This window comes from Cyprinodon tularosa, unplaced genomic scaffold, assembly GCF_016077235.1.
Source record: "Cyprinodon tularosa strain WSP-4 unplaced genomic scaffold, ASM1607723v1 ctg73, whole genome shotgun sequence".
Lineage (NCBI taxonomy): Eukaryota > Metazoa > Chordata > Actinopteri > Cyprinodontiformes > Cyprinodontidae > Cyprinodon > Cyprinodon tularosa.
Genome location: NW_024039485.1, coordinates 93,932 through 115,437, shown reverse-complemented (window position 1 = coordinate 115,437; position 21,506 = coordinate 93,932). Strand labels below are relative to the sequence as shown.

Sequence of the window (21,506 nt, the reverse complement as noted above, 5' to 3'; positions counted from 1 at the left end):
ACATTTAATAACTACTAGAGATAAAACATTATTTTGCTATATGATATCAAATTTGGAAAAGTTTTAATATGAACTACATATTTTGTTTAAAGTTATCTAAACACACTTTGGTTGATATGTGAATACATTCAGTAAATGCAGCTTTTAACACCATTTTTGTTGCAGTGCAAAGAGACTAAAACACCCTTATGCATTATTTTTTTTGCAGCAGCAGCCTCCAGCTTTACTGGCCTAAAACTGCTGTTTTACAGCATGGAAACCAAAGAGGGGTGCAATATCGCTCCTTAAAGGGAGGCTTCCTGAAGGCGACATAATGCAGTGTGCCCTCTTTCACTGCTGGTAGTTTCTACTGCATGTGTAAATGAACTGTGTGCAGTGTCAGCAGAAAAAATGAGTGCAGCAAAACAGATGGCAACATGTGCAGTACTACTACCAACAATAATTAGGATAAAATCATCAATTTTTTTTTAGATGTTTGCTTTATTATTTAGCATTTGTTTGACAATCAGAGAAATACACATGAGAATCACACCATCACTACTGTAAAAACATGAAACATCATCAAGCGACAAATACTGATGATAAAAACATAAAAATGGAGAGAGAAAAAAGAAACAACAGCTGGATTATGGCATTTAAAAAAAGCTCAATGCTGTCCTCCTGGAAGGGTTTTTCTCTGCTGTCTTCATTGTATTTGCTGCCACCTAGTGGTGGGTTCCGGCAAGCTGCAGAAACAAGCAGAACAACTCTGCTTGATTTCTCGTTTAAATCAGTGGATACACTGAGGATTAACACTTACCAGTTTTTAATAGAGCCGCTGTTAAGCTGGAGAAAAAAAAAATACAAAAACATGTTTTAGATGCTAATTCTAGTTGAATATTTAAATGTCATATGAAGATATAAAAATAGTTATACATATACCTCTTTGGACAGCTGATTCAACTTCAGGACCCCTGGACCTAAGGGCATCACAGAAAAGAGATTAATTTCCACTGTCATGCTGATGATACGCAGCTATTTCTGTCTATATATCCAGATTAAGCTAACCCATTACATTACAGGCATGTCTTGAAGACATAAAAACCTGGATGACTCTTAACTTTCTCCTTCTGAATGCAGACAAAACAGAAGTTATAGTCTGATTAGTCACTCGCTTCATTTGGATGGGATTAAATTACCCTCAGATAATAAAGTAAAAAATATTGGTGTTATTTATGATCTAAACCTGTCATTTAAATCCCATATAAAAGAGGTTTCTAGAATTTCCTTCTTTCATTTGAGGAATATTGCAAAAAATAGAAATATCCTGTCCAGGGGTGATGCTGAGAAACTAGTCCATGCATTTGTTACTTTAAGGCTGGACTATTGTAATTCTTTACTATCATGAAGTCCACAAACTGTAGTTAAAAACCTTCAGCTGATCCAAAATGCTGCAGCCAGAGTTCTGATGAAAATTAAAAAGAGGGATCATGTCTGTCCTATTCCGGCTTCTCTTCATTGGCTTTCTGTTAAATCCAGAAGAAATTTTAAAATCCTCCTTCTCACATATAAAACCTTAAATGGCCAAGCTCCATCTTATATCAGAGATATGATTGTTCCTTATGTTCCTAATAGAGCACTTTTCTCTCAATCTGCAGGTTTACTAGTGGTTCCTAGAATTTCTAAAAATAGAATGGGAGGCAGATCTTTTAGTTATCAGGCTCCTCTCCTGTGGAACCAACTACCAGTTTTAGTCTGTGAGGCAGACACCATGTCTACTTTTAAGACTAGGCTTAAAACTTTCCTTTTTGATAAAGCTTATAGTTAGAGTGGCTCAGGTTATCCTGAGCCATCTCTGTAGTTATGCTGCCATAGGCTTAGACCGCTGGAGGACATAGGGACCCCTTTTTCATCATTCTATCTCTATTCTCCCACTCTGCAGAATATGTTAGTTCAATCTCTAACGTTTTGCTCTCTCTGCTTTTTCTCATAGTAGCTTCATCTGGTCTGTTCCTGTTTGACTGTGAATCCATCCTGGAGAGAAATATCAGCTGTGCTGCTGCCATCAACACCTTTGTTTATAGATGTTTGAGCTTGGCCTATTTTTTAGTGTAGTCCTGTTTCCCTGACTGTGAGTGGTAGATGTGCTCTCTTCATCCTCTGACGTGGGAGCTGCCTCGGAGCTCGTCTGCCTGACTGTGTGTTTCCTGGGCAGGGCTGCCTGTGAAACTGGTTGACAAGTTCCTTTGTATCTCTGCTTCTTTCTGTATCTCTGCTTCTGTCTCCTTGAACCCCAGTCGGCCACAGCAGATGGTAACTCACACTGAGCCTGGTTCTGCTGGAGATTTCTTCATGTTAAAAGGGAGTTTTTCCTCTCCACTGTCGCTATAAGCACATTTGGTGTGAGGGATTGCAATCAACTGGTTTTCCTTAGATAGAAAACTTTTAATCAATTTGACTGTATGATCTGGGTGAATTGTCTCTGTAAAGTGTCTTGAGATGACGTGTTGTGAATTGGCGCTATATAAATTGCATTTCTGCATTCACAACATAATAATAATAAAAGAAATCTCAAGGTTTTTTTTTATAGTCTCTTTAATAGAAATTCAAGTATTTGTGGAAAAAAAAAACTACCTGTTTGCTCTGACTTTTAATTCAGGCTGAGCTGATTATTTTATTCTTATTTTTCCTTATTTTAACTCTACTTATCATTTTTATTATTCTTAGTTCATGTTGCTTATGTGTCATTTAATATATCTACAGTAAATTGTATATTGTTTAAAGCACAATTTACCTTGACTTGTCGCTCTTTGAACAGGAACACTTTCGACCTGTTGATGAAAAAGTATGGGTGGAACATTATATTTAAAATGTATTAAATATATATATAATATACCAAACATCTGACTTTGAAATGAATAAAAAAGCTAACATTGCATATTTAGGAACACTTCTGATTGAGTGCTGGTTTGAACATTTTCAGGGCAAACTTAGCCTCAGTGACCAAGGCAGGAAACAGATTTCTGAGGGTTTTCAAATCTCTAGACAAATTTATCCCAAAAACTTTTTTGATGCAACATTTTAACCACATAAATCCAACTATTCATTGGGATGTCTGCATATATCGACGCCTGCATGTAACATTTTAACCATACTTGGTTAAGAAAGAAATCAGTAAATTCAAACAAAAACCCTTTAACTTTTAAGCAACGCGAAAAAGAATAAAAAAACAAATTCATAAAAACAATCACCTGGACCAGCAGATTAAAGTCTCGTAAGAAAACCCTGCCACCTTCTAAGGATGTAGTTAATATCAAAAGTTTAATCTAAAATAAAAATACGATTAAACAACAGGAATCTATGATAGGTATGTTTTTTTGTTTTCAAAAACTGGTTTTCAGGTCTTATGAGTTAAGCATGAGTAAAGAAAATGCTGAGTAATAAAAGGATCATAAGATGGGATCAGCTTCTAGGCATCACAAATAATTTTAGTATTATGATATTACTACTCAAAAAGGCATAAACCAGTAATTTATTACCTGTTTTATTTATCTATTACCTTAAATTTATCCTTTTCCTTAGCATATTTTAATCTTACGGCGATGTACAGGTTTGGAATAGCATTTGAACACTAAATTATCAGTTAGTCTTAATTAGCTGATGCATCTTTAGCAGCTGTGAATAAATGATCCTTCTCCTGTCAGAAAGCTTTTACAACCTGCTCTTCTCCTAGAGCCATTTTAAACTAACTCTAGTCTTTGTAAACAGAGGAAGTGCTGCAGAGGGGTTGAGTCCCACTAAATTATTTATCACTTAGTTATGGCTTCATGTCTTTAACTGGCAGAAGCAGGATGAGCTGGCAGGTAGGAGCAGGAATCCTTCTAGGGTGCCATGAGTGAAAGAAAAGAGCAAGCTATGTGGGCCAAAATGGTGCAGACAATTTGGAAGCAGCATGTGAGAAAAAGGCATCTATAAGCTCTGAAGCATCATTTCAATGTAAATGTTTGCATGTGTAAACTTCAACACTTACTGACGATGAGGAAAATGCCCAGCAGGAACAGAGCAACAGCAAAAACCAGTCCGCCGATTCTCAGAGATTCATAATCTGAACCCAAAAAAACAACAAATAAGTCAGGGACAGTTTAGCCAAAACAAATAAGTGTTTTTGGGGCATTTAATGAGATGTCTCAGAATTTAAAAACAAAACTGCACAAGCAATTTGCAGTTCTAAAATGATTCTGTTGAGATCCCACAAATGTAAAAGTTGGGGTCAAGCTGTGTCTAAAAATAGCTGCAAACCCTCCATGATGACTTCAGCATCAGGAATTTATATAATTATAATATAATATAATTTATAGGTTTGGAAAATATAAGTGTAACTGTTAATAAACTTCCCATTATGGAAACCACTGTTCTAAAGCCACTGGATACACAGTACCTAAAGTCAGTGATTACAAGAAAAAGAGCCCTGACACCAGCTGAACCCAGAAAACATTCAGAGGGCAACAGAAAAAGAAAAAAACTAATCCATTCAGTGATTTTCAATTTGTTGGTTTATTGACCATAAAAACAAGTATCAACCATCTTTTGTATGCAAAAAAAAAAAAACACTTTTAAAAGGAGAAAGGAATGAGAACAAAACATCATCCATCAGTTGCATCTAATAATTGTGTTGTATTTATGCAAAAATTCCAATGATTGACAAATAATGAGATTAATCCAAAAAGCTGATAAACTACAACATCAACTCTTGCATATTCCTTTTGATAAAAAGCATTGCGGCATATAAAATCTATAATGCAGTACCTCTACTGACCCACTAGAGGTCGCGATCTCACCTCATTCAGTTATGTGATTTACGGTAGTTGTTTAGTATTACAGGAAAACTCTAACATGCAAATAGATACAATTTAACTCCACTAGAAATGTGTAATGAGAACAATGGCTGAAAATGTAAAAATGAAAATAGCTAGTGTTTTTGTGTTCATACTTTTTACAAAGGATTGTTGTTTGATAAGCAGACTGAAAAGTAACAAAAATACATTTTATTTTGTAGTGGTCCACAGACCAAAAAAGTATGTGTAAGTACCAGAAAAATGTTCAAATTTACTGAAGAAGGCCTCACTTGATCAAAGGAAAACTTAGCATATATTTGGAAAATAGTCATCATTTGGTCTTATTTATTGCACCAAACAAGTCCGTTTTAAGGTTTATTATGAATAAGCACCATCATAACAAAATGTTCAAATAAAAATACAGCAACTAATACAAATAATTACTGATTTACGTACAGGTGACTGAGGAAATGTTCAAATAAATTGTTTGACGACTGTATTGAAATTCCTACAAGCTTTAGGAAAGTTTAATAAAATTAAATCAGTTATTCAGAAATGCTTGCAATCTTAAATTTGAGCAAAAATGGTTATTCTTTGCTTTTTCACCTTCAATAAACCAAATAGTTCCCTAGTTTACAGGTGCTGGTCATAAAATTAGAATATCATGAAAAAGTAGATTGATTTCAGTAATTCCATTTAAAAAGTGAAACTTGTATATTATATTCATACATTACATACAAACTCATATATTTCAGATGTTTATTTTGTTTAATTTTGATGATTACAAATGACAACAAATGAAAATCTCAAATTCATCATATCAGAAAATTAGAATATTGTGAAAAGGTTCAAAATTGATGGCCCCTGGTGCCACACTCTAATCAGCTAATTAACTCAAACCACCTGCAAAAGCCTTTAAATGGTCTTTCAGTCTAGTTCTATAGGCTACACAATCATGGGGAAGACTGCTGACTTGACAGTTGTCCAAAAGACGACCATCGACACCTTGCACAAGGAGGGCAAGACACAAAAGGTCATCGCTAAAGAGGCTGGCTGTTCACAGAGCTCAGTGTCCAAGCACATTAATAGAGAGGCGAAGGGAAGGAAAAGATGTGGTCGAAAAAAGTGTACAAGCAAGAGAGATAACCGCACCCTGGAGAGGATTGTGAAACAAAACCCATTCAAAAATGTGGGGGAGATTCACAAAGAGTGGACTGCAGCTGGAGTGAGTGCTTCAAGAACCACCACACACAGACGTATGAAAGACATGGGTTTCTGCTGTCGCATTCCTTGTGTCAAGCCACTCTTGAACCACAGACAGCGTCAGAAGCGTCTTGCCTGGGCTAAAGAGAAACAGGACTGGACTGCTGGTGAGTGGTCCAAAGTCATGTTCTCTGATGAAAGTAAATTTTGCATTTCCTTTGGAAATCAAGGTCCCAGAGTCTGGAGGAAAAGAAGAGAGGCACTTCATCCACGTTGCTTGAAGTCCAGTGTAAAGTTTCCACAGTCAGTGATGGTTTGGGGTGCCATGTCATCTGCTGGTGTTGGTCCATTGTGTTTTCTGAGGTCCAGGGTCAACGCAGCCACATACCAGGAAGTTTTAGAGCACTTCATGCTTCCTGCAGCTGACCAACTTTTTGGAGATGCAGATTTCATTTTCCAACAGGACTTGGCACCTGCACACAGTGCCAAAGCTACCAGTACCTGGTTGAAGGACCATGGTATCCCTGTTCTTAATTGGCCAGCAAACTCTCCTGACCTTAACCCCATAGAAAATCTATGGGGTATTGTGAAGAAGAAGATGCAATACACCAGACCCAACAATTCAGAAGAGCTAAAAGCCACTATTAGAGCAACCTGGGCTATCATAACACCTGAGCAGTGCCACAGACTGATCGACTCCATGCCACGCCGCATTGCTGCAGTAATACAGGCCAAAGGAGGCCCAACTAAATACTGAGTGCTGTACATGCTCATACTTTTCATGTTCATACTTTTCAGTTGGCCAACATTTCTATAAATCCTTTGTTTTTATTGGTCTTCAGTAATATTCTAATTTTCTGATATGATGAATTTGAGATTTTCATTTGTTGTCATTTGTAATCATCAAAATTAAACAAAATAAACATCTGAAATATATGAGTTTGTATGTAATGTATGAATATAATATACAAGTTTCACTTTTTAAATGGAATTACTGAAATCAATCTACTTTTTCATGATATTCTAATTTTATGACCAGCACCTGTATATTACACTTTTCCTATATTTTCTCCTAGACACAGACATTTTCCTAAGGCCAGAACACACCCGATCCGATTTTGTATCCGATCTGACAGAAAATCGTTTCGGAGGAGGTCATTGCATTTAGCGGCCATTGAAATTCAATGGAGACGTTTACACTCGACAGGATTTTACACAAGGGGGCTTGCGTAGGTCACACTGAGAAAGACCCCCGGTCTATTTTAGTTGGTCTATGCAGCAATTTAGCAGCATATTCACGGGTCTGATAGGAAGAGAGACACGGTTAGAAAGTAAAACACATCTGCTTTGGGGACAATACTAAATAAAATCTGTTATTCGCACGGAATAACTGTCACTTTTTGGAGTCACAGATCGCATATATAGAAAAAAAAAAAGAAAAAAAAAAATAATACTTTACCCATGATAGGAGTTCAGAAGGACAGAAAACGGATAAAGTAGTGATCCTCTATGAGCCTCGCAAATCAAGCCAAGTTTATCAATCTCTTAAAAAAAAAAAAAAAAAACGCAAACAAAAAAAAATTATATATATATATATATATATATATATATATATATATATATATATATATATATATATACGTCAGGAGGGGAAAAAACGGCTATAAAATAGTGATCGTCTTTGAGCGTCACAAAAAAACTAAATAACAATGGGAAGACAGAGCCGGTAAACACTGCGTATCACCTCACCTCTTTATAAATATCTTTATATAATCTTTTGATAACCTTCACAGATCTCTCACAGAGAATCACCTCTCACTGCCTCGGTCAGCATATAAACCGTCCCATGGTGTTTATTGCTGTGTTTTTCTTTTCTATACCCGTAGATCTCATTATGTTTTTAATATACCGGTAGGCATATGAACATTCTCTATCTGTTCTGGTCTGAGATGCTGCAGACTCGTTAAGTGAGGCTTTGCTTTAAAGCATGTACCATTGTTTTTTTTTGTTTTTATAATTATTCATAATTTGTCCAAGTCAAATGGGGGAAATTTGTTTTATAATTGTGTAAAGCACAAAGACAAAAGTAACCCACCCTGCGTAGTCGATTTTCTCTATATGCAGTCACTGTGACATGGAAAAAAAAATCAAATTGGAGATTAAAAAGTTGTATGAAGCCGGGGTGTTCAGGCCTTTATTTTAATTACATTTTGCGGTTTTTCAACTGAAGATATATTTTAGTGCACAAGATGTATGCTTTATATGTAGAAATATGAAATAAATTTTATTAGGAGTACACTATGGGCCGGATTTATCAAGATCCAATTTTGCGTGCAGTAATTTGCGCTCGCAAACTGGAATTTTGCGCGAGGGGCTGAACCATGGTTTGCAGGTGATTTAACAAGAGCGATTGCGTAACTGGTGGCAGGTGCAAAACTGTTGGAGACGCCCTATTTAAATGATGGTTTTACGCGTTTTGTGGTTTGCGGCAAAGTAGTTTGTAGTTTGTGCAAACTAGTGCATTAAGAAATTTTAATGTTACAGTGACACCCTCACCCCCTCCAAAAAAAAAAAAAAAAAAAAAAAATATATATATATATATATATATATATATATATATATATATATATATATATATATATATAAACGTTGGCAACCTTTATTCCCTAAGGTGGTATGTGGCTGAATTTCTACTTCACTGCAGTAAAAACAAAAAAAAACAAAAAAAACAGGTGTTTTATATTGGCCTGTAGAAAAATGCACATACCAAATGGCTCACAAGAAGTGACTGTGGATAAGATGACTGTGTCTACGCATCCCCGCAGCATTGGCATGTTGCTCCACAGGTGCAAGGAGGAGGTCGGGGTTCTCCGTTAGGGCGTCAGGGCGACATGGCATTTAAAACGTCGGACAGCACTTCTGAAAAACGAGATTGGGAGATCCCAGATGCAAAAAAGTGCAACGTTGCAAGGAGTTTTGTGATATCTGGTATTGCGTGGGTCCTCCTTGTGGCTGGCTCCAAATTCATTTGGAGTTCCCCCAACAGCTCCAAAATGGCAATGCTGGATAAATGATATGTTTTGATGATTGTTTCCTCGTTCATTCCAAAAATATTCACACAGAGTGAAAAAATGCATTCTCTGCGTCTCCTTGCTTCATTTCGATGTCTCCTTCTTGCGACAATAACCGCTGCCATGTGTGCGCAATTACGCATACAGACCATTTGCACCTTCTTTTGAAACATGTTAAATATAGAGTCAGATACCGTTAGCAAAATTGCTTTCAGGTTTGCAGAGATGGAAGGTAACAAAGTACAAATACTTCGTTACTGTACTCAAGTAGATTTTTCTGATATTTTTACTTTACTTTACTACTTATTTTTATGGCGACTATTTACTTCTACTCCTTACATTTTTACACAAATATCTGTACTTTCTACTCCTTACATTTTAAAAAATTGTCTCGTTACTTTAGTTTTGAATCATTTCAATGGAGTTACTGTTATTTTTCACGTCATCAATACCAAATTCAATCTAATTGGATGGGAATCTACGTTGCATTTGACGCACCACTACAAGATGAATCGACAGATTCGGCTGTATTCATTCGCGGCAAATCATTGCAGCTTGGTGGCGGTGGCGTTAGCATAGTAGCATGGACGACGAGATGATTGAAAATGAACACAACGGAGATCTAGTCCTATTGGCAGACATCCATTTGAAATGTAGGCAACGGCATGAAAAAAGTAGTTTCTACTTTTACTTTTATACTTTAAGTAAATTTACAAGCCTGTACTTTGTTACTTTTACTTGAGTAAAGAAGTTTAATCAGTACTTCCACTTTTACCAGAGTATTTTTTAACACAAGTATCTGTACTTTTACTCAAGTACGGAAAGTGAGTACTTTTGCCATCTCTGCAGGTTTGATAAATCACTTTGCGAGTGCTAAATTAATATATTTACATGTTCTCCTCCCACAAGACGCACTTTTGCGTGTAAACGCCCCATATTGCATATTCATTGCAGAAAAAGTACTAAATGGATAAGAGGCGCTATTTAGCACGTTTTAAAGACCAAATACTTTTAGCACGCTGTTGATAGATCAGTTTGTACATTTTTTAGCGTGCGCAGTGAAATAGCTCACGTTTTTATACACGCAAACCTTTGATAGATCCGGCTCTATGTGAGCAGCTAAAGAATTTTCTTATACAACTAAATAGTAGTCGTAAATATTATCTAGGCATGTTACATCATCAACCATAAATATCCAGATACTTTTGTTTGAACACTGAAACATTTATGGAATTAAAGTTTTTTTAATGATTTTTTTAACCTCTGAAAAACAAAACAGATTTTTTTTCTGTCAAAAAAAAAAAAAAGTGCCTCTTGCAAACATCCTGTTGGCTTATTGCTTTCAGGTGACAGCTAATTTTTGTTGAAAGTAAATGCAAATGTAAATGCATGGGAGTTTAATCTTTCAACCCAAACAGAAAATAAGAAAACAAAAACCAAACCCAAAAACGACCAATCTTTTCTATCATATAGTGTCATCTAAAGATTTCACTTTAGTATCAAATCAGCAGAGACAGGATGTCAAATGTTTCTTTTGGCTCTGTGCCAGAAGCTTCCACCTAGGGAATGAAACTTTTCCATCACATCTAGAAATCCAAGACCAATTGCTCACTCATCTCAGTTTTCCAGATGTTTCCTTTGCAGAGGCGCTGACCGTTAAAATGTCTACCATTGGCTGCTCAACACTCACCATAATGAAAAGGGCTGTCATAGTCTGAAAGCAAAAAAGACAGAGATAATAAATGAGAGGCAGATGTAACCAGTGACACACTTCAAGCTCTGCTCATCAGATGACAGTTATGCAGTTGTTTCAGGACTTCAGCGCTCATACTCCTGATTTAAATGGCCGTAAATTGGTAATAAATCTACTATTCTAGGGTTTTGCTTGAACTTTTCTCACCTTTCTCATCTTCTGCTGCTGAGGCTGTAAAAGAGAAAAGAACATTTCAGCTGGTGGTTACTGCCTGTCAGCAAAAGACAAAGGTAACAACACCTGAGCAGACATAGCATGGTACATGCTGAGCCTTCAAATCCCAAATATAGGGAAACAAAACTGAAAAAAGTTAAGTACACCCTAGAAAGCAATACTTAGTATTATAGTTTGACAAAGCATTGAAATAGTTTTTGCTTTGTCAATAAAAATGCCCGCCTATTTATACGACAGTACCTAATTGTAAGTTTTATGGAATATAATACATTTTTTTTTGATTGATTAATAATCAAAATGTTCTGCAATTATATTGCAGTCATATTCAGTTTTTTTTTTACTCTGATGCTCCTAAATAAAATCCAGAGCCACTAATAGTCTTTAAAGTAATTCCATTAGTAAAGACGGCCAATTATGGTAAAATTCAACTGCAAAGAGGAGCGGCTGAAATCCACAACTTAAGACTCAATTATTAGTCATTCAATCCATGAATATATGTTTTATATAAGTATTTTGGACAGCATATGAAAGTGTGCAAATGCAACATAAATCAAGCAATTAATCAAGTTAATGTCCAAAGGTCATCAGAAGTCACATCTGCAGTAGGAGAAACACAGTAAACATGTGGAACAAGGTGCTTTGATTAAATTACAGCAGGGGTCTTTAACTTTGGTCCTAAAGACCTGTTGTCCTGCATTTTTTAGGTTTTTCCCTGCTTTTACACATCTGACTTAACTAAATTGTTGATTAACAGGCCTATGCAGCCCTTGGTAGCTGCTGAGGAAGTATTGCCATCATTTGATCTAAAGAAACTCATCTAAAATATGCAGGACAGTAGGTCCTCTGAAGAGGTTGAAGACCTCTGGATTAGAGCAACAGTTTTCAGTTAACATGTTAAACATTATAAAAGGCTTAAAAACTAACAGGGGGAAACCATGCTGGACACACAATCCCAGCCACTAGACATAGTGCTGGGAGCATGCTGCTCCTGTTTTACTTCAGAGAGAGGCTAGCTGGTTCGAGGGAGAAAGGAAGATAGTGGGAACTAAATAAAGAAGAAGAAGTGCAATACACTACATAACTGTTAATTTAAGTTATTGTTTTGCTATAGCCCTCTGTATTTATCTGTATTTATTTGTCTATCCTCATCCCCCAATACATCTTCCTATATCTTATTTAATTGTTTTTATTTTTCTATTGTATATACTGTGCCTAAACATCCTCTATTTTCTTGTACAGTATGTGCAATTTTTTTCCTGCTACTGGAAATACAATTTCCCGAAGGGAGTAATCCCAAGGGATTAATAAAGTCAAGTCTAAGTCTAAGTCTAGTCTCTCTCTAAGAGCAAAGCTATGTGAAAAAAAATGTTAGGGGGGGCAAAAAACGTAAAGAAAAACAAACATCTGGATCTGTTAGAAGTACCCAGTCAAAATTTTCCAACCATAAATCCAACCAAACATCTGTCTTGACATTAACACAGTGAGGCCAATTACGAATACATCCCCCGCTTTAGATTATTTATATTAAAAATTAAACCAAAACCATGTATTATAGTGGCACTGCATTTTGTTTTACACCACAAAAGATACAGCATAATAAAATGTAACTGAAGTAGAGTGTAAATATTTCTGCTCGGCGTGTCACATACTTACTTTGTCATGTTTAGGGCTATTTTCGCCAAAGTCCTGAATCGATTCGATTTTGATTCATTCAGTTCTAAATCGATTAATCTCGATTCGATCTATTTTTACAATAATGAAAATGGTTTAACTGTGTTTCAAAATACTCATGTAATTTATTTTTTCCTGTCATATTAAACACAAAGTGCAAACTTGTAAATCAGACAGTTTAAACTTGAGATGTGAACCAAACTGTCTCAAAAGTGCAAACTTGTTCAAGAAAAGTGAAAAAGCCTCACTCGAGCAAGCAGACGTGACACAGCAGACATTCATGAGCAGCATTATCTTCAAAGCACAAACCATACTTGCAGCGTTGTCTGTAACAACTACAGGGTGTTTGCTGGTCAGCCTCCATTTGTTAATGTCTTCATTTAACCTATTGGTTATATTTGCAGCTGTCTGGCTTGAAGTACTTTTGAGTGCATCTTTCCTGCTCATTTGAATGTGAACGTCACGCGCGTCACTATAAAACTAATCGATCTCATTCCCTAGACATTGATTTTGCAAAAATGTAAAGGAATCAATTCAAAATCGATTAAATAGATATTTTTTACCAAGCCCTAGTCGTGTTGTTAACCTAAATCATTGCATAACAATCAACTCTTTATATGGTTGTCTAATTAAGAGGATAAAAATGTACTGACACTTGCAAATGTATAATCATATTAGCTTGTTTCCAGCTGTATAATGCTTTATTACCTTCTGTTCTCTGTTCTGTTAATGTTTTTTATGGAAAACAAGTTTTGGCTACAAAAAAATCTAGGGAAACCTTGATAAAAGGCCAACTTTAATTGCTGAATCCTAATTTCCACCTTGAGTTTAGAGTCATAAAAGGGAAGCATGCAGCGCCATTTAGCAACTAACTGTGGTTAATACCAGATATAAAGCAGACATTGTTTCTGCACTTCTGTTTAGACAATAGTGATATAAATATTTGGACGACCTGACATTTCACATCATTAGTTAATGTAAAGGTATTATGACAAAAATAATGAGCTGCTGTAAGGCATATTAAATGGAAGTCATGGGATAGATGTGTGCTTGAAAACATATTAGACAGCACATCAAAAATGATATTTTACACTTCAAACTAATTATTAAAGTTAAATAGATTGCACTGTTTTTAATACTGACCACTACAACCTGCTTACTGAACATTCTTGATCTTATCTCTTAACTTATTCTTAGACTGAAAAAAAAATATATCTTTTTCTCTATCAGGCGAGGACATATGTTGCCTTTCTACAAGTGTTAAAAAGTAACCTGTAGCTAAAACATTAGACCGAGTTAAGAAACAACCCCACAAAAATAATGTAGGCAAATCTGCTTTACCCTAAACTTTGCTGATGATATGTGGATAACCCAGGGAAACAAGTCAGAAACCAGGATTTGTATTAACAAGGAAAAGCTAGGCTGGACTCTGAATAACTGATTATTCAAACTGCAAAAGTAAAAACCTTTCCAGGGGGGAACAGAACGAAACCTCCAGACAAAAGAGTTAACTGGAAAGTGAGCTGAAAAATTATTTATTGCAATCCAAACAAGAGGTGCTGTTCAAAAAAAGCCAGCTGAGAAAACAGCATTTGGGTGTAAAGGCCATGCAGCTTAAGGGAGGAACCGATCTGATGCAGGAAACTTACCAAAAACCTCCCTGCCAAATGCTGATCCTGTCATATACACACACATCAGGAACTTAAAACACAACTACATGTATGGAATAAGAAAAACTGCAAGGGATCGGAAGCCAAACAGTTAGTAAAAAAAAATAAATAAAATAATATATATAAATAAAATAATATATATATATATATATATATATATATATATATATATATATATATATATATATATATATACATATACACACACTGTATGCTCACCAAGCACAGGAGCCAGCCAGGAGGTGAATGCCACTGCTAATATAAGATCCATAGTGCCTGTTTGAATGAACAACAGAAAGGACACATCATGGTTAAAAGGTCAGATGAAGTTGACATCAGATAAGTTTAGGTTTGGTCTCATGAAACCTTAGCAACAAGATTCTGCTTATAAATCAGCCTGCATTTTCTAAAAACAATTCTACATCAATAAAAATAGCACATGATGATAAGTAAAAACAATAGAACACATGGTTTTAAGGTTTTTTTCCAGCCCTATTTGAAATGATCCAATTAAAATAAAAGCAAAATAACAATTATGTTAAAGAGCATCCAATTAGTAAGAAGAGTCCACTTTTTTGTAAATAATTGAAGTATAAATTAAGCTGTTCATTGAAGGTCTAAGTGGTTTATTGGAGAACAACTCATCAAATGATTGTATAAAACCAAAAAAGACAGGAGACAGGTTGGGGATTGAGTTGGAAATAAAAATCAATGTTAGGTCTATAATTTAAAACCAATACTACAAACACCCAACATAGACTGTCAGCGCAATCATCCAACAGTGGAAGGAATGTGGTGCAGTTTACATAAAATCTGGCAGTGAGGCTGTTACTGCAGTAAACTTTTTTGCACTGTTTGTGTTTATCTTTTTTTTTTTTAACATCCTAATATCATATGCTGAAGTTTGGAATGATAATGTGACTAAATGTGAATAGGTTGAAGGACCACTTTGAATGCCACTGTGTTGTCACTTGATATAGATCTTTTTGACATTCTCAGGTTGAACTACACAGAGGTATAATATTGCACTGTTTAGTTATGACCTTACGAGGACTAAATGGAGCTGAGTTTCAGCTGTAAAGCGGACCTATCCAAGGGATTTCACTTCTGACGGGAGACATAATGCTCCATCTTTGTAGATGGGAACATAGTGGGATCTGTGTTTTAATAATTTGTTTTCCAGGCTCAGAGTAGGAGAAGAGTATCTATTTTTGGCCCTGCATCTCAGAACATCTTCTTGGCAGCAGAGGGGTGCAACGAAAAGGGAAGTGTAAAGTTGCACTCGGTGTTTGGTCAGTGGATTTCGCTGGGTCATCAACATGAGTGGGGGTTGGGCCTCCTGGGGCTGTTTTTCGATCTATATATTATCTAGAACATTCCTCTGGGATTCTCTTACACCCTTAAGATTATGGGGAACCAGACAGCCAATTGCAATTGGACACACAGGAGCTGAAGAGGCTCTCTTTTTGGAGATTACACTGACTCCGATTTTGCCCCGCTTCTACGACCGAATATACCAGAACAGAAAGGCAACACAGGTGGATATAACGTAACTGTGCAGTTAAGAAAACCTGTGCAATGAAATTAAATGGTGTGCAGTGCAGAGATCAAAGGGGAACCAGCAGTTCCCTCCTCTGCCGTGAGCACTTCTGGATATTCATGCAAAACCAGTGTGGGGGTGTGAACATGGTGCTGGAGTCAGAGAGGAAAATGAATGCTTCAAGCCCCGGGAACGGGATTAAGTACAAAGACCTGCCAATCAGGTTTAATCAAACAAACAGAGCGAGTTATTCCAACAAGAGGCAATCCAATAATCTTGTTTGTCAGACCTCTGAGTTATATAAAAGCAAATAATGGGGAGACAGTAAAGAAGCACATAAAGCTGAACTTTAAGTAGATCAAAGTGGATTATAATAAACTAGAATTTACGCAGTCATTTCATAGGTCAAAAAAGGAGACTTCAGTTCAGACCGCCTCTTTAAACACATCAGCTCTTAAACCATTTTACACCAGTATCACTGAGGAGGCGTTTACCACCTTACCTAAATGTTCTGTTTTTCCTTAATACAACATAGAAGAGAAGGAAGAATATTGCTATTATCCATTGGTGGAGTATATTGGGTTGATGGATTAGCTTTTGGAACCTCAAGAAGTTCAAATTCTAAGAGAGGAAGTCAAAAATTGTTCCCCATCCCAAAATGGTTGCTGCAAACCAAGCTACAGTAATGGACTTTCTGTCTGCTCATTTTATGGATCGTTTCTATTTGCATTTTTCACACCTGTATTATTGTGCAGTCTTGGTCAGAAAACATGTACCTGTAGTGTTGAAACGCATGAAACATAAAAAATTCCACTGTTTATAGTAGGGGTGGGTATTGCCAAAGAAGTCACGATTCGATTTGAATCACGATTCACAGGCCACGATGCGATTCTATCACGATGCATCACGATACTTGAATTATTGCGATGCATTGCAATATTTTCTCCTCCATGTTTTGTTTTTGAATGACTCGGCACAGTATCCCACGGCCGGAAATGTTTGTGACACAAGGCAGCGTGCGTCAACACATTTGCAGCGACATCTACTGGACTGGAAGTTGTATTACACTTGTTTTTGGCTGTTGTTCGCCAACCATTCATGCAATTTTATTTATTCATTTTTTTAAATTAATAATCGATTCTTGACATCAAGAATCGATGCAGTAGATCACGAAAATTAGAATCACGATGCATCATCATCACGATTATTTTGCACACCCCTAGTTTATAGCTTGTATTGTGGATAGCCATTAGCGTATTGTTTATGGTCGATGCATGTCACTAATTCTCTGACTTGCAACAACAAAACTGTTAAGGGGTTTAGGTTTAGTCTCGTCACAGATCCAGAATCCATCCTCAGCTGTTAAAATGAAGGAACCAGGACTTGCAATTATTTCAGTGATTATTTAATTACAATTTTTTTATTACTTCAGATTATAGAGTTCTCAAAATGAATGCAGATATTTTTACTTACTTGTATTTGCTCCAAACCACAGTTGATTATCTTAATATTTGCTTTGAAGGCAAAATGTCTTCTGAACGCAGCCAAAAGAACCAAAGTAAGCCACTAATAGGCTCCCTCTAACCACAGATCAGTATTATGGGTTTAGAATCAAATATGTATTCTTTGCAAGCCAATAAGTAATCCATTTTCTGAGTTTGTTTTCCTTAACGTTGTCTTCATGTTCTGGTCCTGGTATATCATAAATTTAGAGCATCTCACAATTTAGATATTTTCTGATTTCCTTAGAGAGCTTTAGCCCTGGACCCATTCTGGTAATCTATGTTAAAATTCTAACTGGGAAATCTAAATTATCTAACAAACCCCTTTCCTAAAATCTTATACAATGACAAGACATTATTAAAAAATCTGATGTCTTACACTTTATTCCATCCATCACATTAGATACTTTGTGTTTGAATGTGTAACATGCAAGAAAGCATAATGCAATTACCTAGTATTGCTAGTTGCAGTCACTTTGCAATACTAGTATATCAATTCCAACAATCCACTGGTTTTATGAGTTCCAACTAAAACGTTATTCATTTTGTTAGAAAAGGCTTTTTCACAACAGGGTTCTGTTGTCAAAGATAAATATTTAGTCACCTTGATCTTTTGGTCTGCTGCTCTTTGTAGAGTTTTATTCAAAACATATTTACCATCTGGCTCATGGCATCAATTCCAGACATGAGCCTAGTATAACCTTTGGCATTATTTCACAGTTTCACAGAACTCCAAGATAAATCAATGGTGTGTTTATTTATTCATTTTTTGGCAACTAGTTTTGTTGGTAAATAAATAATTGATTTACCAATATTTTATTTATTGTTGATTATGCAACTAGCTGGGCTGTGCGCTCAAGAACAGCTACACTACATGATCCCCGCTTCAGTGTGGTCTTGTTCTTTTAAACTGAAGTGAACTTATGCAGCATTCAGTTAGTCTCAGAAGTCAGAGTGAGTATGTAGAAATGACATCAGACCAGGGGAAGGCACATTCTAGTTTCAAGTAAGAATATAAGTAGCCAGCAGTTGTGGAAATATTGGTCATTGTTTAAATAAAAACACCCCCTGCAGCCTGCATACTGAATAGGAATATTTAAGCTAGCAGAGAAACTCCTATTTCTGGATTAAATATGGGGGATTGCAAAAGCAATGAAAGTTTGTCATATAAGTCATAACAGAAGAGCTCTCTCCATTTTGCAGCTAATTGTAAACAACATCCTTAAGTGTACAAGGACTTATGTGCATAAAATGGAAGAAAATATATTGATATCAGGTCTTTTTTGCTTACTGTAGTTATTCCTGCAACAAATAGCAAATGTTTTGAACTGGCAACAACAAAGAGTTCAACCCAAACTGATTTTTAAGATTCAACTGAAGCAAAAATACTGAACCACAATAAGCCAATAACAATGTGCCACTCTTTATGTTTTCAAAAACTGTTGACAATCCAATCTCATCCAACTATTTTTTTTTACCATTGTTTTAATAAGACAAAATCTAGAAAAGACACAGCGTACATGTTCTGCTGTTTCAGAAACTACAATCATTAAACCACTAAAAGGACAATCCAATAATCAATGATGAAAACAAAAACCCTAAGAAGAATCCACTGGTCACACATTCTTTCAGGTTCCAATGTAAATCAGTTACAGAAATTTTAACTTTTTAGTTGTCCTATGGGCTGCTCAGTGGCGCAGTGGGTAGCACTGCTGCCTTGCAGCAAAAAGGTTGAGGATTCGACTGCTGGCCTGGGGTTTTTGTGCATGGAGTTTGCATGTTCTCCCTGAGCATGCGTTGGGTTCTCTCCGGGTACTCTGGCTCCCTCCAACAGTCCAAAAACATGACTGTTAGGTTAATTGTTTTCTCTAAATTCTCCTTAGGTGTGAGTGTGAATGGTTCTTTCTCTGTGTTGCCCTGCGAAGGACTGGTGACCTGTCCAGGCTGTACCCTGCCTCTTGCCCATTGACTGCTGGAGATAGGGACCCCACTCGGGACAAGCGTGTCAGATAATGGATGGATAGTTGTCTTATTTCTTTAACCATACAATCCTGTTATCAATTGAGCGTCATCCTATTGCTCTTTCAGATGTAGGCCTATTCATTTTGACAAACAACTATTTGAGATTTTGGTCAACACACATAATTTGATTTAAGAGGTCAAGCATTTGCAAACACAGTCCCCCTCTCGTGTTTTTAGTCAGAATAAAAACCAGAATTTAGACCTTTTTCGCGCCTGATAATTTCATCAGACAGCCGTTACCAGTGCTCCCTTTTCGGTCTGGCGTCGCTCTTATCGCTAAATATCGCGATACTATGGTACCTGAAGTTGGGCAACATGTCTACAAAATCCATTAAAGCCAATGTTTAACTATGGCTGATAGCAACCCGCTGCAAGGAGGGATAAATATACATTTTGAATATGAAAAACAGATGTGCCATTTTATAAAAAATAAATAAATAAATAAATAAAGGAGGGTTTTACTAGTTGGGGGCATGAAGGCTGCAATTCGATGATTAAATGTAGAAAAAAAAAGTAGGGTACTAGAAACTTTAAAACAATCTGTTCTGTTAAAACTTAACTTTAAGTTATTTATAGTTGTTAAACAAAAATGGGTTTTAGTTCCAGTGTACTGCAAGGAATCAACTTACCGTGTATCAGCCTCATATGCCTATGAGATTCGCAGTAAATCAAACTCCCAAAGAAAAGTTTCCACACAGCTGTACTCAAGCAAAGTTAATGATATACATGCAAAATAATATTTAAAAAAAATATTAAATGAAAATGTACAAACGGTCTAACCTAAACTAGGAGTATGTTTTTGCATTCTAGAAGTGTAAGCCTGAGGACTTCTGCTCAACTTGGGTCAACGTTTGCTCCGTCTGGGTTTTTCTCTGAGGAATGAGCCAGAGGAGGGGGGCGGGGTGCCGCTGAAGTTACTCCAAAAAAACACCCTGAGCTGCCCTGCAACTTTAAACAACACAACCCCCGCTGTTTGCCACAGTGCTCCTGTGCTGCATGTTTACAGTATTTCTTTTCTGCTAGAAAATATTGATCTGTTGCCTGCAGTAATATTCAGATATATTTTAATGAACACTGATCATTATCTCCCCTCAACATGGGCACATTTAGTAGACCTTAAACAGAGTAGATTAGTGAATTTGTTTTACTGTGGACTCATTTTCTGTCTTGTGGAGGGCGGGGTGTTGTGAATTGGAGGCATAAACAGTGAAGTGCTTTCAGGGCCATAGCACCATAGCAGTCTGGCATAGAGGCAGTATTAAAACAGTCCTCTTAAGGTTGCTCCTTCTGCCTACATGGTGCAAAAACATAGTCAGATTCCTTTCTAAGTGAGCAGAAACAAACTGGACCTGTCTGTAGGTTGGCCCCTGCCTCATTATGGTTGGTCAACAGGACATTCTTGAGTTTTCTTTCTGTTCCCAGATTCCCACCCACAACAAGGACCTTGTATTTTACCATCATGTGTTTCTCTTTCCTGGTATGTCAGCTGCAGGAAAGCCCGAAAACACAACAAAATCCTTTGCAAAACCTCCAGGTTCGCTAATGGAATTTAACATGACAGACTAACAGATTTATGCATACATTTAAATTGATAAAAGTACATCTGTTACCTTAAAAAATGTAAAATAAGTGTATTATGTATTTCTGTTCTGCTCAAGACTTTGCAAAAACGTTTTATGCTGCAATTACAGCTGCAACTATCTGTTGGTAGAGCACCTGTGAACATAAACATACGAATTTGACAAGAGATTCTTCTTTTCAATTTTACATCTGGCTATATTTCTAAAGGTTTTTGTCCTTGACATAAACCGCCACCACAGTCTTTTGCACCATACAACTGTTTTAAAATTGTTTTTTTTGTCCAGTATTCCATCCAACAGTGATCAACACGTCACTTCTGTGGCCTGTAAGTTTAGATAGTGGGTAGAAATTGAGGAAGACAAAGGGTTGGCAGCTTTACAATTGCACTATAAATTTTCACATATGGGATTGTGGAGTACCTCAATCTATGGATGTTTAATTTGAATTTATCAGCTGCTTTATCTCAGTTATGTTCCTTGCTCCTTATGATGTCATAAAAAACCTG

At 36.4% G+C, this 21,506-nt stretch overlaps 1 protein-coding gene across 4 annotated transcripts; it reads right to left on the bottom strand.

Annotated features, from left to right (window-relative positions):
* Window positions 1–460: 460 nt before the first annotated feature.
* Window positions 461–20,307, bottom strand: LOC119772844 (FXYD domain-containing ion transport regulator 6-like). 4 transcript variants are annotated; one of them, XM_038269516.1, is made up of 11 exons: window positions 20,201–20,296; window positions 20,050–20,118; window positions 14,576–14,632; window positions 14,336–14,362; window positions 10,989–11,012; window positions 10,779–10,802; window positions 4,010–4,084; window positions 2,774–2,810; window positions 922–959; window positions 800–825; window positions 461–725 (listed from the first exon to the last, which is right to left on the bottom strand). In XM_038269516.1, exons 1-10 carry the CDS (start codon window positions 20,223–20,225, stop codon window positions 821–823), a joined length of 381 nt encoding a protein of 126 aa, XP_038125444.1. In that variant the 5' UTR covers window positions 20,226–20,296; the 3' UTR covers window positions 461–725; window positions 800–820. The 4 variants fall into 4 exon arrangements, with proteins under 4 accessions (XP_038125444.1, XP_038125446.1, XP_038125445.1 ...); XM_038269518.1 differs by having other exon boundaries at window positions 20,050–20,307; XM_038269517.1 differs by lacking the exon at window positions 14,336–14,362.
* Window positions 20,308–21,506: the final 1,199 nt, after the last annotated feature.

Excerpts from the sequence above, each read along its gene's own strand:
- LOC119772844 (XM_038269516.1), bottom strand. The coding sequence starts at position 20,225 with ATGCAAAAACATACTCCTAGTTTAG. Across the intron at positions 11,013-14,335 it reads ATTTGGCAGGGAGGTTTTTG|CCTCAGCAGCAGAAGATGAG; the intron begins GTAAGTTTCCTG and ends TCTCTTTTACAG. Across the intron at positions 2,811-4,009 it reads GGGCATTTTCCTCATCGTCA|GTCGAAAGTGTTCCTGTTCA; the intron begins GTAAGTGTTGAA and ends TTTCATCAACAG.